The sequence below is a fragment of the Nerophis ophidion genome, linkage group LG01 (assembly GCF_033978795.1).
Source record: "Nerophis ophidion isolate RoL-2023_Sa linkage group LG01, RoL_Noph_v1.0, whole genome shotgun sequence".
Taxonomy (NCBI): Eukaryota; Metazoa; Chordata; class Actinopteri; order Syngnathiformes; family Syngnathidae; genus Nerophis; species Nerophis ophidion.
Window position 1 is genome coordinate 47,494,907 of NC_084611.1, and position 17,911 is coordinate 47,512,817.

At 37.1% G+C, this 17,911-nt stretch overlaps 1 protein-coding gene across 16 annotated transcripts in view; it reads right to left on the bottom strand.

Moving 5' to 3' along the window:
• The window catches only part of adgrl3.1 (adhesion G protein-coupled receptor L3.1), a 315,009-nt gene that overhangs the window by 180,535 nt on the left and 116,563 nt on the right, over positions 1–17,911 (bottom strand). For all 16 annotated transcript variants that reach the window (XM_061905250.1, XM_061905326.1, XM_061905281.1 and 13 more), the window contains one exon: positions 6,026–6,239. In XM_061905250.1, the coding sequence (XP_061761234.1) occupies positions 6,026–6,216 (191 nt within the window). In that variant the 5' untranslated portion in view covers positions 6,217–6,239. The remainder of the gene's footprint in view (positions 1–6,025; positions 6,240–17,911) is intronic.

Below are 17,911 nucleotides of genomic sequence, written 5' to 3' on the forward strand. Positions count from 1 at the left end.
GACCTTTCTGCAGCCTTGCATCACCTCTGACCTTTATGCTGCCTTGCATCACCCCTGACCTTTCTGCAGCCTTGCATCACTCTGACCTTTCTGCAGCCTTGCATCACTCTGACCTTTCTGCAGCCTTGCATCACTCTGACCTTTCTGCAGTCTTGCATCACCTCTGACCTTTATGCTGCCTTGCATCACCCCAGATCTTTATGCAGCCTTGCATCACCCCTGACCTTTCTGCAGCCTTGAATCACTCTGACCTTTCTGCAGCCTTGCATCACTCTGACCCTGCTGCTAAGGTGGCTAAGGAATGCAAAATGGCTGACAAGCCAAGTGGGCTTTTTCAACACTACCATCTCTCCTCCTCCCCCGCTAGTCACCATGGCAACCCCCGCCTCGTCTGATCCCAGGACAGAGTTTTCCCTCTCATTCCGCACCTCCACTGGCACGCTCTCCTCTCTAACACCACCTGCTCCACAAACTCTGTTTGCCATACCACCGCTCTCCTTTGCGCTGCGATACGGGCTCAAATTCAGGCTGCTTTCAGCGATACCGATCCCAATGAATCTCATTTTATTCCAATGATTTTAATCTCATAGCACAAAGAATACAACATAGAGTTGTTGACTTTGTATTCTGACCTAGTGGTGGGAATGTAACCACAATAATACAAACTCTAAAAAAGTACACAAAAAAGACTACAATTCAAATAATAGAAGCATGAAGAAATGTATTCATGAGAGCTCCTCTCAGAATAAAAAGGAAAGAAAATGTAAGAAAATCTAGCAAAAATGAGAATGTATTGGGAAAAAGATGAACTCTTTAAACTGAACATTAATAATACTTGACTTAGTCACCCATAGCACAAAAAAGTGTCTTTATATGTGTATCATATCTCTTTTAAAAAAAAAAATCCTCATCACACTTGAATTTTCACTTTGTAACCCTTGGTGGAAAAAGTTTAGACACCATTGACCTCAAATATAACAATCTCTCAAAATACAAATAACAAATATAAACAACCTTTACTTAGTTAACTTGAAAAATAGCTTATGAATTCGTGGACCATAAACCATAATAAACATTTCAATATGATAATAAACACTTCAATATGATGATAAACATGTCAATATGTCAGTGGACAGGATTTGTTTTGTTGTGTGGGCAGAATTACAAACTAGACTATTTTATTGTTATTTATTATTGTTATTTTCATCATTCCCTCCTGTTTCCACCTACAACCCCAGGTGTCGCACAGGGACCACAATCTGAGGAAGTGCAGCAATATCATCTCCCCCTGTGAGACCCCCTGGAGATACTGTACCAGGCTTTGATATCAGGAGCAATTATGTACACACACACACACACACACACACACACAAAGAGGCACTCCGGCCTTGGCCAGCCATGGAGGAGGAAAGAAGGCAGGACGTGATAGCAAGGCAACACTGGGCGGGCAGGAAGAACATCTTCTCATCTAATCTGGAAGACATGATTAAGGACTCAAACACGGGAGGAGAAGAAGACAAGGAGGAATCCGTATATGGATATATATATAATTATATATATATATATATATATATATATATATATATATATATATATATATATATATATATATAGGTATATATATATATATATATATATATATATATATATATATATATATAGGTATATATATATATGGACAAGAACATGATGGACCAGAACATGATGGATGAGAACATGATGCACGAGAACATGATGGAAGAGAACAAGATAGACAAGAACAAGATGGACAAGAACAAGATTGACAAGAACATGATGGATGAGAACATGATGGACGAGAATAAGATGGAAGAGAACAAGACGGACAAGAACAAGATTGACAAGAACATGATGGACGAGAATAAGATGGAAGAGAACAAGACGAACAAAAAAAGGATGTACAAGGACAAGATTGACAAGAACATGATGGACGAGAACATTATGGACAAGAACTTGATGGAAGAGAACAAGATAGACAAGAACAAGATGGACAAGAACAAGATTGACAAGAACATGATGGATGAGAACATGATGGACGAGAATAAGATGGAAGAGAACAAGACGGACAAGAACAAGATTGACAAGAACATGATGGACGAGAATAAGATGGAAGAGAACAAGACGAACAAAAAAATGATGTACAAGGACAAGATTGACAAGAACATGATGGACAAGAACTTGATGGACGAAAACAAGATGAACAAGAACAAGATGAACAAGAACAAGATGGACAAGAACATGATGGACAAGAACAAGATGGACAAGAACATGATAGTTGAGAACATGATGGATGAGAATAAGATGGAAGAGAACAAGACGGAGAATAACAATATGGACAAGAACATGATGGATGAGAACATGATGGACGAGAATAAGATGGAAGAGAACAAGACGGACAAGAACATGATGGACAAGAACAAGATTGACAAGAAATTGATGGACGAGAACAAGATGGACAAGAACATGATGGATGAGTACATGATGGACGAGAATAAGATGGAAGAGAACAAGACGGACAAGAAAAAGACGGACAAGAACAAGATGGACAAGAACATGATGGATGAGAAAATGATGGACGAGAATAAGATGGAAGAGAACAAGACGGACAAGGACATGATGGACAAGACCAAGATTGACAAGAAGATGATGGACGAGAAGATGATGGAAGAGAACAAGACGAACAAGAACATGATAGACAAGAACAAGATTGACAAGAACATGATGGACGAAAACATGATGGACGAGAATAAGATGGAAGAGAACAAGACAGACAAGAACATGATGGACGAGAACATGATGGACAAAAACATGATGGATTGGAACATGATGGACGAGAATAAGATGGAAGAGAACAAGACGGACAAGAACAAGATGGACAAGAACATGATGGATGAGAACATGATGGACAAGAACATGATGGACGAAAACAAGATGAACAAGAACAAGATTGACAAGAACATGATGGCCAAGAACAAGGTGGACAAGAACAAGATGGACAAGAACATGATGGATGAGAACATGATGGACGAGAATAAGATGGAAGAGAACAAGACGGACAAGAACATGATGGACAAGAACAAGATTGACAAGAACATGATGGACGAGAACATGATGGACGAGAATAAGATGGAAGAGAACAAGACGGCCAAGAACATGATGGACAAGAACAAAATTGACAAGAACATGGTGGACAAGAACAAGATGGACAAGAATAAGATGGACAAGAACATGATGGATGAGAACATGATGGACGAGAATAAGATGGAAGAGAACAAGACGGACAAGATCATGATGGACAAGAACAAGATGGACAAGAACATGATGGATGAGAACATGATGGACGAGAATAAGATGGAAGAGAACAAGACGGCCAAGAACATGATGGACAAGAACAAAATTGACAAGAACATGGTGGACAAGAACAAGATGGACAAGAATAAGATGGACAAGAACATGATGGATGAGAACATGATGGACAAGAATAAGATGGAAGAGAACAAGACGGACAAGATCATGATGGACAAGAACAAGATGGACAAGAACATGATGGATGAGAACATGATGGACGAGAATAAGATGGAAGAGAACAAGACGGACGAGAACATGATGGACAAGAACAAGATTGTCAAGAACAAGATGGACGAGAACATGATGGACGAGAATAAGATGAAAGACAACAAGACGGACAAGAACATGATGGACAAGAACAAGATGGACAAGTACATGATGGACAAGAACATGATGGACGAGAACATGATGGACGAGAACCTGATGGACGAGAACAAGATGGACAATAACATGATGAACAAAAACAAGATCCAAACAGGAAGGAGAAGTCTGCTTCTGCCTGTTTCAAGCTGACAAATAGATGAGTGTGTATGTGTTCCTAAATAAGACTCCTGCTTTCTGCGTGAGCGATGTTGTGATGTTTCTTCAGCGTGTTTGTTTGCCGTCACCTTCAGAGCAGTGAGCTCGCAGCTTGACGCTCAGACTTTAAGAGGATGAATAGCAAATGAGCCGTCAACAGGAAGCTCGCACGTGTCACTGTTTCTGTGGCGGCTGCGTCACTGAAGACATTTAACCGCGTTGTCGCTAACATTTACGTACACCTCTCAGACACAACTCTGCCAGACTTTACTTACAAACAATTTTATCTCACGTTTTCTGTTTTTTTATGAATCTGTTTAATTGCAAATATATCCATTCCAGACACAACAACATCAACACAAAACTTATTTTATAGCGAGCAATTATTCTTTAGGAGACCGGGCTTTCTGTTCCGCCGCTTCCAGTCTGCGGAACACTCTCCCAGACCCCCTGAGGGCACCACAGATTGTGGATGCTCTAAAAAAAGGCTTAAGAACCCTTCTTTTTTTTTTTTTTTTAAAAAAGCCTTTTTTTAGATATATGTGTGCTTGTTCTAGCTATTAGGCCAGTGGTGTCTAGATTTTCACCTAGACAACAATATTGAAGCCATGCCATGATGGCAATGCCTTGAACATCCTCTCGACCGTGTCGGAGTGTTAGTTTTAATACTATGCTGTCTGAGTGGTGGCAGGCCCCACTTAGTGTGCGGCTGTTGACTCAACGCACAAGTAACTGCAAGGCATAATTGTTCAACAGTCATACAGGTTACACTGAGGGTTGTGATATAAACAACTTTAGCACTCTTACTAATTAGCGCCACACTGTGAACCCACACCTAACAAAAATGACAAACACTTTTCGGGAGAACATCTGCACTGCAACACATTATAAACGCAACATAACAAATACCCAGAATCCCATGCAACCCTGACTATTCCGGGCTCGGTTATACACACCCACTACCCTCCCACCCCCTCAGTTCGTCGGTTGAGGTGGGCGGGGGTGTATAATGTAGCCCGGAAGGGTCAGGGGTGCATGGGATTCTGGGTATTTGTTATGTTGCGTTTATAATGTGTTGCAGTGTGGATGTTCCCTTCGAAAACAATCTGAAATAAAAAATCTTTATTTTTAAGGTAACGTGTGGAGTTCCCCAAGGTTCGGTCCTAGGCCCTTCACTCTTCAGCATATACATGCTGCCGCTAGGTGACATCATACGCAAATACGGTTTTAGCTTTCACTGTTATGCTGATGACACCCAACTCTACATGCCCCTAAAGCTGACCAACACGCCGGTTTGTAGTCAGTTGGAGGCGTGTCTTAATGAAATTAAACAATGGATGTCCGCTAACTTTTTGCAACTCAACGCCAAAAAAACGGAAATGCTGGTTATCGGTCCTGCTAGACACCAACCTCGATTTAATAATACAACTTTAACATTTGACAACCAAACAATTAAACAAGGCGATTCGGTAAAGAACCTCTGTATTATTTTCGACCCAACTCTCTCCTTTGAGTCACACATTAAAAGCATTACTAAAACGGCCTTCTTTCATCTCCGGAATATCGCTAAAATTCGCTCCATTTTGTCCACCAACGACGGTGAGATCATTATCCATGCGTTTGTTACGTCTCCCCTCGATTACTGTAGCGTATTATGTTCTGGTCTCCCCATGTCTAGCATTAAAAGATTACATTGGATACAAAATGCGGCTGGTAGACTTTTGACAAGAACAAGAAAGTTTGATCATATTACGCCTGTACTGGCTCACCTGCACTGGCTTCCTGTGCACTTAAGATGTGACTTTAAGGTTTTACTACTTACGTATAAAATACTACACGGTCTAGCTGCAGCCTATCTTGCCGATTGTATTGTACCATACGCCCCGGCACATTTGCGGTCCTCTCCAAGGTTTGTCATAGTCATTATTGTCACCGACGTCCCACTGGGTGTGAGTTTTCCTTGCCCTTATGTGGGCTCTACCGAGGATGTCCTTGTGGTTTGTGCAGCCCTTTGAGACACTTGTGATTTAGGGCTATATAAATAATCATGTATTGATTGATTGATACTAATAAGAAGCACGATGAATGGACATCCTGGACATTCCCCCAGCAGAGCAGCCGTGACCCCCAGCAGACCCACCTGAGCGACATGATCTTGTAGGCGTCAGGCAGGTAGCAACGAGTGTTCTCCATCTGGGCGGGGTCTGAGTCGCAGATTTTGTCGTCCGTGCGCCCGTAGTTGGCGCTCTCGATCATGATGACGTCGGTGCCCGGGCAGCGCAGCTCGATGGGGTAGGACTCGCACGACAGCTCCCGCCGCACCACCGCCATGGGGATGGGTGCGCGGCTGGAGGCTGCAAACACACAACATGGATATATGTTCACTACATCACTCTATATGTTCACTACATCACTCTATATATTCACTACATCACTCTATATATTCACTATGTCACTCTATATATTCACTATGTCACTCTAAATATTCACTACGTCACTCTATATATTCACTATGTCACTATATATATTCACTACGTCACTCTATATATTCACTATGTCGCTCTATATATAAATAAATAAATGGGTTGTACTTGTATAGCGCTTTTCTACCTTCAAGGTACTCAAAGCGCTTTGACACTACTTCCACATTTACCCATTCACACACACTTTCACACACTGATGGAAGGAGCTGCCATGCAAGGCGCCAACCAGCACCCATCAGGAGCAAGGGTGAAGTGTCTTGCTCAGGACACAACGGACGTGATTAGGTTGGTTCTAGGTGGGATTTGAACCAGTGACCCTCGGGTTGCGCACGGCCACTCTCCCACTGCGCCACGCCGTCCCAATAATAGACTATGAAAAAAAAAAAAAACTTTAGTCCACATCACCCAGCTCTTGTTGAAGGCCTATTCAGTGAAATACTGACGCAATCTTTTGGTGCGAAAACTACCACAATATACCAATAACAATATTTGACTTGTGAAAAGTTTCATTTTATGACAAACTTAATGCCCAAAACTAGTCAAATCATTCTGAGATTTGCCTAACGCATTCAAGGTAAACTTGCTCAATCCTATACTATGCACAGGACCCAATAAAATCTAATAAAGAAGTCTGTTCACTTACCATCGGACAATTTAGTGTCAGGGCTGAGAGAAACAGGCATTCAAATTATTTTGTCATTAGCTAAGCATTGCATTAGACTAAACTATCATCTAATCGTTCAGTTTAATCATTTACACTTCTAAATTTTGAAGTGTCTCAGCCCTGCCCAACATGGACACATCCGTAGAATCAAAAATGCAAAAGTTGTGTCACATACTAAAGAAAAAGACTTACTATTCACTACATCACTCTATATTCACTACTTCACTCTATATATTCACTACATCACTCTATATATATTCACTACGTCATTCTTTATATTCACCACATCACTCTATATATTCACTATGTCACTCTATATATTCACTACGTCACTCTATATATTCACTATGTCACTCTATATATTCACTATTTCACTCTATATATTCACTATGTCACTCTATATATTCACTACATCACTCTATATATTCACTATGTCACTCTATATATTCACTACATCACTCTATATATTCACTACGTCACTCTATATATTCACTATGTCACTATATTTATTCACTATGTCACTATATATTCACTACATCACTCTATATATATTCACTACGTCATTCTATATAACCACTAAATCACTCTATATATTCACTACGTCACTCTATATATTTACTAAATCACGGTAAATATTCACTGCATCAATGTAAATATTCACTATATCATTGTATATATTCACTACATCACTGTATATATTCACTACATCGTTGTATATATTACTGCATCATTATAAATATTCACTACATGGCTTTAAATAGTCACTACATCATTGTATATATTCACTACGTCACTGTATATATTCACTACATCATTGTATATATTCATTAAATCACTGTAAATATTCACTACATCAATGAAATATTAACTGCATCATTGTAAATATTCACTACATTGCTGTAAGAATTCACTGCATCGCTGTAAATATTGACTACATGGCTGTAAATATTCACTACATCACTGTAAATATTCACTACATTAATGTAAATATTCACTACATCTCTCTAAATATTCACTACATGACTGTAAATATCAACTACCACATTGTAAATATTCACTACATTGCTGTAAATATTCACTACCTCACTGTAAATGTTGACTACATGGATTTAAATATTCACTACATCATTGTAAATATTCACTGCATGGCTGTAGAAATGACTTCATCACTGTAAATATTCACTGCATGGATGTAAATATTCACTACATGGATGTAAATATTCACTACATTGATGTAAATATTCACTACCTGGATGTAAATATTCACTACATGGATGTAAATATTCATTACATTGATGTAAATATTCACTACCTGGATGTAAATATTCACTACGTGGATGTAAATATTCATTACATTAATGTAAATATTTACTACCTGGATGTAAATATTCACTACCCGGGTGTAAATATTCACTACATGGCTGTAAATACTCACTACATGGATGTAAATATTCACCACTTGGATGTAGATGTTTATATCAACCGTAAAGGATGCGCAGGATGTGCGGAGGAAGGAAGAAGTGCACACATGACGTGCTGGCTTGATGAGTTGGGTCAGGGTCAAGGTCAGGGTCAGGCTGGACAATGAGCAGAACCTTCTGGCTTTTAGCTCGGTGCCTAGCACACTTGCTTTGGAAGCAGGGTCTGGGCCTCAGTGTGGGCCACATTTAATGTAGGCCACATGTATACATTCTGACTTTGAAACAGTGTCAGAAGAATGCTGCTGAGGGGAGCAGATGGAGTGCATGTCTTGTCAGTAATTAAGTGAAAGATGTCGTTAGTCCCAGTAGACTGATCTGTCCTACACCTGATTCATGCTCTTTTCACTTCTGCACCTAATGAGTGCATCTCAAGAAGCCATCTTACTGTAACTCATTTCTATTTATTAATTCATCTTATTTATTCATTTTACTGTAACTCATTTTTATGTATCGCTTCATCTTATTTATTCATTTTACTGTAACTAATTTTTATTCATTTATTCATCGTATACAACTAATTTTCATTTATTTATTCATGTTATTTATTCATCATACTGTAGCTCTTTTTTATCTATTTATTCATTTTACTGTAACTAAGTGCTTCTCAATTATTTGTATTTATTTATGTATTATATTTATTTATTTTACTGTAACTCAGTATTTCTCAATTATTTGCATTTATTAATAAGTTATATATATTTATTTCACTGTATCTCAGTGCTTCTCAATTATTTATATTTATTTATTTATTTATTTAATTTGTATATTTTACTGTTACTCAGTGCTTCTTAATTTTTTTAATTTATTTATTATGTGTGTTTATTTTACTGTAACTCAGTGCTTCTTAAATATTTCTGTTGTTCTAAGTAAACCTCTGCATAAGATTGTATTCTTATCAACTTTAAAGAAAACAACACAGCAGTCTTTCCGGCTTTTTCACCGTGGCAACAGTAAAGCCCGAGGCGGCACACGCTTCATCATATTCTACTGCAGCAAGTTAGAGTAAAATAATACTACATGTATGTATTGGTGGTGTCGATCCTTTCTAGTTAGAGTACATTAATACTACATGTGTGTATCGGTGGTGTGACCCCCTGTAAGTTGGAGTACAATAATACTACATGTGTGTGTTGGTAGTGTGTGTGCATGTTCCAGGGGGGGTTGTGGTTGTGGTGGTTATGGAAGAAGGTGGATGATGATGTTGTTGTTGTGTTGCACACCTGTGGTCATCCCCAGGTAGATGAGACATGATCAACACACCTGCATGTGTGGGAGGAGCCATCTAAATGTTACCTGTGGACGTACTGCAAACACACATGGGCCACCATATACTATCATTACAATTGCACTTGTAGTAGTCTGTGTAGAAGTACTAATGCACTAGAAATAGTCTGTTTAGAAGTACTAATGCACTTGTAGTAGTCTGTTTAGAAGTACTAATGCACTAGTAGTAGTCTGTTTAAAAGTACTAATGCATTAGTAGTAGTCTGTGTAGAAGTACTAATGCACTCGTAGTAGTCTGTGTAGAAGTATTAATGCACTAGTAGTAGTCTGTTTAAAAGTACTGATGCACTAGTAGTAGTCTGTGTAGAAGTACTAATGCACTAGTAGTAGACGGCGTAGCGCAATGGTAGAGTGGCCGTGCGCAACCCGAGGGTCCTTTGTTCAATTCCCACCTATTACCAACCTTGTCACGTCCGTTGTGTCCTGAGCAAGACACTTCACCCTTGCTCCTGATGGGTGCTGGTTAGCGCCTTGCATGGCAGCTCCCCCATCAGTGTGTGAATGTGTGTGTGAATGGGTAAATGTGGAAGTAGTGTCAAAGCGCTTTGAGTACCTTGAAGGTAGAAAAGCGCTATACAAGTACAACCCATTTATCATAGTCTGTGTAAAAGTACTAATGCACTAGTGGTAGTCTGTGTAGAAGTACTAATGCACTAGAAATAGTCCGTATAGAAGTACTAATGCAATAGTAGTAGTCTGTGTCGAAGTACTAATGCACTCGTAGTAGTCTGTGTAAAAGTACTAATGCACTAGTAGTAGTCTGTGTAGAAGTAGTAATGCAATAGTAATAGCCTGTGTAGAAGTACTAATGCACTAGAAACAGTCCGTGTAGAAGTACTAATGCACTCTTAGTAGTCTGTGTAGAAGTACTAAAGCCCTAGTAGTAGTCTGTTTAAAAGTACTAATGCAATAGTAGTAGTCTGTGTCGAAGTACTAATGCACTCGTAGTAGTCTGAGTAGAAGTAGTAATGCAATAGTAGTAGTCTGTGTAGAAGTACTAATGCACTAGAAACAGTCCGTGTAGAAGTACTAATGCACTCGTAGTAGTCTGTGTAGAAGTACTAATGCACTAGTAGTAGTCTGTTTAAAAGTACTAATGCACTAGTAGTAGTCTATTTAAAAGTAGTACTGAAGCCCTCGTAGTAGTCTGTGTAGAATTACTAATGCACTAGTAGTAGTCTGTTCAAAAGTACAAATGCACTAGTAGTAGTCAGTGTAGAAGTACTAATGCAATAGTATTAGTCTGTGTAGGAGTACTAATGCACTCATAGTAGTCTGTTTAAAAGTACTAATGCAATAGTAGTAGTCTGTGTAGAAGTACTAATGCAATAGTAGTAGTCTGTGTAGAAGTACTAATGCAATAGTTGTAGTCTGTGTAGAAGTACTAATGCACTACTAGTAGTCTGTGTAGAAGTACTAAATGGGTTGTACTTGTAGAGCAATGTTCTACCTTCAAGGTACTCAAAGCGCTTTGACACTACTTCCACATTTACCCATTCACACACACATTCACACACTGATGGAGGGAGTTGCCATGCAAGGCGCTAACCAGCACCCATCAGGAGCAAGGGTGAAGTGTTTTGCTCAGTACACAACGGACGTGACGAGGTTGGTACTAGGTGGGGATTGAACCAGGGCCTCTCGGGTTGCGCACAGCCACTCTTCAACTTCGCCACGCCGTCCCTAATGCACTAGTAGTAGTCTGTGTAGAAGTACTAATGCACTAGTAGTAGTTTGTGTAGAAGTACTCTTCAATGACTTGAAGGCAACTTTTTGTTTTTCACGTTTGTCTGTCACTCACAGTCCTCATTTAAGACAAGACTTGTTTATGCATTCCAAGTCGCACACTTTCTATAAATGTGGTTACCAATGGAGATCATGGGAGTATTGTGCCCATAAAGTACTGTAAAAAGCACCAACAATACTCCATGTACACGTCCTGACAGGAATATTAGCAAGTGTTAGTGATATTGTTGTCATAAGTGCTAACATGGAGGAACTACTTTTAGAGAGCTATGCTGCTATATTGACATAATGAACTGCTGCATGGCCTCTAAGTTGGTGAAAGTTAATGCTAGATGAGAAATCATGTTTCTCACCTGAATAGTAGAAGGTTGTGGACATAAACCCACAAGTTGGTCAACTTTAACATGCAACCGGAGATGGTCAGAAAGACAAAAAAATAGTCTTGGTTTTTCCAACCCTTTTTTAACCCTTTGTAAGGATGATGATTAACTGTTGATGTAAATGGGAAGATATAAACATCCCATCAGTCTTTATCCCGGTGAGAGCAGACATTGTATAGTAAGTGATTGTTTTATTATGTTTGTAAATCATGTTTAGCACATAGCAATACTGCTACAGGATGCTTAGTGTTTGCATCTGTTAAGCATACAGCTTCTGAAACTTGTAGATCATCCTCCTTATGTTCAGGCTCAAAAATTGAAGTTTCTGGATCATCGTTTGTCCCAAAGTAGTCTTTGTTGTCTCTCATCCAGTCTGCCATGATTAGTAGTCTTCTTGTTGTTGTTGTTGTTGTTGTTGTTGTTAAAGGGGGAAGAAAACGTTGTGTGAAATTAGTACACTATTGTATGCTTAAAAAGATCAAAATATCTAAATATTACAAGTTATTATAAATGTTACTAGACACTACATATATACTTACATCATGTAAATATGACATGTTATTATGAATGTTACTACATGACATATATACTTACATCATGTATGTATTACATGTTATGATGAATGTTACTAGATACTACATATATACTCACATCATGTATATATTACATGTTATTATGAATGTTACTACATGTTATGTATACTTACATCATGTATATATTACATGTTATTATGAATGTTACTAGATACTACATATATATTTACATCATGTATATATTACATGTTATTATGAATGTTACTAGATACTACGTATATACTTACATCATGTATATATTACATATTTTTATGAATGTTAGTACATGACATATAAACTTACATCATGTATATATTACGTGATATTATGAATGTTACTAAATACTACATATATACTTACAGTGTGTATATAAAACATTGATGGGGTTTTTGGATGTTTTTGAGAGCACTTTCTTTTCCTCCATTGTTAGCTGACTTTTGCTAACATTATTGTTTTGTCCTTCTTGACAATAAGATATAATTAGGATCGAAATAATTAAATCATGAACTATGTATTAAAGACAACTGTTGTATTTACAAAATCCTGGATGTAAATTGTGCTCCAAAATGGCAACAGGAAGTGAATATAAGTGTATGTAGTTATGGGAAAGGGGTACGAATGAATAAGCTTTGCTTCTTCCTACTCCTTTCCGGCCATGTTGTACAAAGAACTGGAAAATATGTGATGCATCATGTTGTGTACATGTTGCAAAAAAAACTTCCGGCAGCCAACTGACCATTAGCAACTTTAAATGGTGATTTCATCTTGAAAACTACAAGATGCATCAAACAGCTGCTGTGTGGTACCTGTGTATACTTGCAGGGCACACACTTTCAAGGCACAACACAAGACTGGCAAAGACTACTTCCTGGCTGAGGCAACACACCGGAGTCTGTTCACGACAACAGGAAAGGTACTCACACACACACACACACACCCGTCATACTGACTTTAAACACACACACACACACACCCGTCATACTGACTTTAAACACACACACACACACACACACTCGTCATACTGACTTTAAACACACACACTGACTTTAAACACACACGCACACACACACACACACACACACGCACTCGTCATACTGACTTTAAACACACACACTGATTTTAAACACACACGCACACACAGACACACACACAGACACACACATACTGACTTTAAACACACACACTGACTTTAAACACACACACACCAACACGCACGCACACACACAGAGACACACGCACGCACACACACACACACACACACACACACACAAAGACACACTTGGCGCGCGTGCACACACAATGAAGGTTTCATCCTTAAAGGCAGACCAACAACTTTCTTGCTCTCCTTTCTCTGGTAACCATAGCAACCCTTTCACCCCCTCCTCCCCTCTGAGCTGCCATTGGGCGGAGGATCGTCATCGCGACGTGGATGCAGCCTTGGAATCTGAATGAGCACTAATACACACATTCTGGTACTTAATACTGCAATTATACATACGTTTTAGTACTTAATACTGCAATTATACACATGTTCTAGTACTTAATACTGCAATTATACACACATTCTAGTACTTAATACTGCAATTATACACATGTTCTAGTACTTAATACTGCAATTATACACACATTCTAGTACTTAATACTGCAATTATACATACGTTCTAGTACTTAATACTGCAATTATACACACATTCTAGTACTTAATACTGCAATTATACACATGTTCTAGTACTTAATATTGCAATTATACACACATTCTAGTACTTAATACTGCAATTATACACACATTCTAGTACTTAATACTGCAATTATACACACATTCTAGTACCTAAAACTGCAATTATACACACATTCTAGTACTTAATACTGCAATTATAAACACGTTCCAGTACTTAATACTGCAATTATACACATGTTCTAGTACTTAATACTGCAATTATACACACATTCTAGTACTTAATACTGCAATTATACACACATTCTAGTACTTAATACTGCAATTATACATACGTTCTAGTACTTAATACTGCAATTATACACACATTCTAGTACTTAATACTGCAATTATACATACGTTCTAGTACTTAATACTGCAATTATACACACATTCTAGTACTTAATACTGCATTTATACACATGTTCTAGTACTTAATATTGCAATTATACACACATTCTAGTACTTAATACTGCAATTATACACACATTCTAGTACTTAATACTGCAATTATACACACATTCTAGTACCTAAAACTGCAATTATACACACATTCTAGTACTTAATACTGCAATTATACACACGTTCCAGTACTTAATACTGCAATTATACACATGTTCTAGTACTTAATACTGCAATTATACACACATTCTAGTACTTAATACTGCAATTATACACACATTCTAGTACTTAATACTGCAATTATACATACGTTCTAGTACTTAATACTGCAATTATACACACATTCTAGTACCTAATACTGCAATTATACACACATTCTAGTACTTAATACTGCAGTTATACACACGTTCTAGTACTTAATACTGCAATTATACATACGTTCTAGTACTTAATACTGCAATTATACACACATTCTAGTACCTAATACTGCAATTATACACACATTCTAGTACTTAATACTGCAGTTATACACACGTTCTAGTACTTAATACTGCAATTATACACATGTGCTAGTACTTAATACTGCAATTAAACACACATTCTAGTACTTAATACTGCAATTATACACACATTCTAGTACTTAATACTGCAATTATACACATGTTCTAGTACTTAATACTGCAATCATACACACATTCTAGTACTTAATACTGCAATTATACACACATTCTAGTACTTAATACTGCAATTATACTCATGTTCTAGTACTTAATACTGCAATTATACACACATTCTAGAACTTAATACTGCAATTATACACACATTCTAGTACTTAATACTGCAATTATACACATGTTCTAGTACTTAATACTGCAATTATACACACATTCTAGTACCTAATACAGCAATTATACACACATTCTAGTACTTAATACTGCAATTATACACACATTCTAGTACTTAATACTGCAATTATACACATTTTCTAGTACTTAGTACTGCAATTATACACACAATCTAGTATTTATTACTGCAATCATACACACATTTTTGTACTTAATACAGCAATTATACAAACATTCTAATACTTAATACTGCAATTATACACACATTTTAGTACTTAATACAGCAAATATACACACACTCTAGTGCTTAATACTGCAATTATACACACATTCTAGTACTTAATACTGCAATCATACACATGTTCTAGTGCTTAATACTGCAATTATACACACATTCTAGTACTTTATACTGCAATTATACACATGTTCTAGTACTTAATACTGCAATTATACACACATTCTAGTACTTAATACTGCAATTATACACACATTCTAGTACTTAATACTGCAATTATACACATGTCCTAGTACTTAATACTGCAATTATACACACATTCTAGTACTTAATACTGCAATTATACACATGTTCTAGTACTTAATACGGCAATTATACACACATTCTAGTACTTAATACTGCAATTATACACACATTCTAGTACTTAATACTGCAATTATACACATGTTCTAGTACTTAATACTGCAATTATACACACATTCTAGTACCTAATACAGCAATTATACACACATTCTAGTACTTAATACTGCAATTATACACACGTTCTAGTACTTAATACTGCAATTATACACATTTTCTAGTACTTAGTACTGCAATTATACACACAATCTAGTATTTATTACTGCAATCATACACACATTTTTGTACTTAATACTGCAATTATACAAACATTCTAATACTTAATACTGCAATTATACACACATTTTAGTACTTAATACAGCAAATATACACACACTCTAGTGCTTAATACTGCAATTATACACACATTCTAGTACTTAATACTGCAATCATACACATGTTCTAGTGCTTAATACTGCAATTATACACACATTCTACTACTTTATACTGCAATTATTCACACATTCTAGTACTTGATACTGCAATTATACACATGTTCTAGTACTTAATACTGCAATTATACACACATTCTAGTACTTAATACTGCAATTGTAGACACTTTTTAGTACTTAATACTGTAATTATACACACATTTTAGTGCTTAATACTGCACTAATACCCATATACAAGTACTCGATACTGCAATTTTTACACACATACAAATACCTAATACTGCAATTATATACCCGTACAAGTACGCTTATACACACATGCAAGTACTTAATACTGCAATCTTACACACATACAAATACTTAATGATGCACTAATACACACATACAAGTACTCAATACTGCAATTATACACACATATAAGTACTCTTATACACATTCAAGTACTTAATACTGTAATTTAACACACATAAAAGTACTTACTACTGCAATTGTACACACATGCAAGTACTTAATACTGCAATTGTACACACATAAAAGTACATAATACTGCACTAATAAAAACATACAAGTACCCAATACTGGAATTATACACACATATAAGTACTCTTATACACATACAAGTACTTAAAACTGCAATTGTACACACATACAAGTACTTAATACCACACTAATACACATACAAGTACATAATACTGTACTTTATACACACATATAAGTACTTTTATACAAGTACTCATTATACTGCAATTATACACACATACAAGTACTTAATACTGCACTAATACACACATACAAGTACATAATACTGCAATAATACACACATACAAGTACAGTGGGTACGGAAAGTATTCAGACCCCCTTCGATTTTTTACTCTTTCTTAAATTGCAGCCATGTGCTAAAATCATTCAAGTTCTTTTTTTTTCCTTTTGATGTAGACACAGCACCCCATTTTGACAGAAAAACAGAATTGTAGACATTTTTACAGATTTATAAAAAAAGAAAAACTGAAATATCACATGAACATAAGTATTCAAACCCTTTGCTGTGACACTTGTATATTTAACTCAGGTACTGTCCATTTCTTTTGATCATCCATGAGATGGTTCTACACCTTCATTGGAGTTCAGCTGTGTTTAATTCTAATGATTGGACTTGATTAAGGAAGCCACACACCTGTCTATATAAGACCTTACAGCTCACAATGCATGTCAGAACAGATGAGAATCATGAGGTCGAAGGAACTGCCTAAAGAGCTCAGAGACAGAATTGTGGCAAGGCACAGATCTGGCTATGGATCCCAAAAAAATTCTGCTGCACTTAAAGTTCCCAAGAGCACAATTGCCTCCATAACCAGTTGATCTGCCGTTTCTTTTCTTTTTCTCCTATGTCCCACTCTCCCTTGTGGAGGGGGTCCGGTCCGATCCGGTG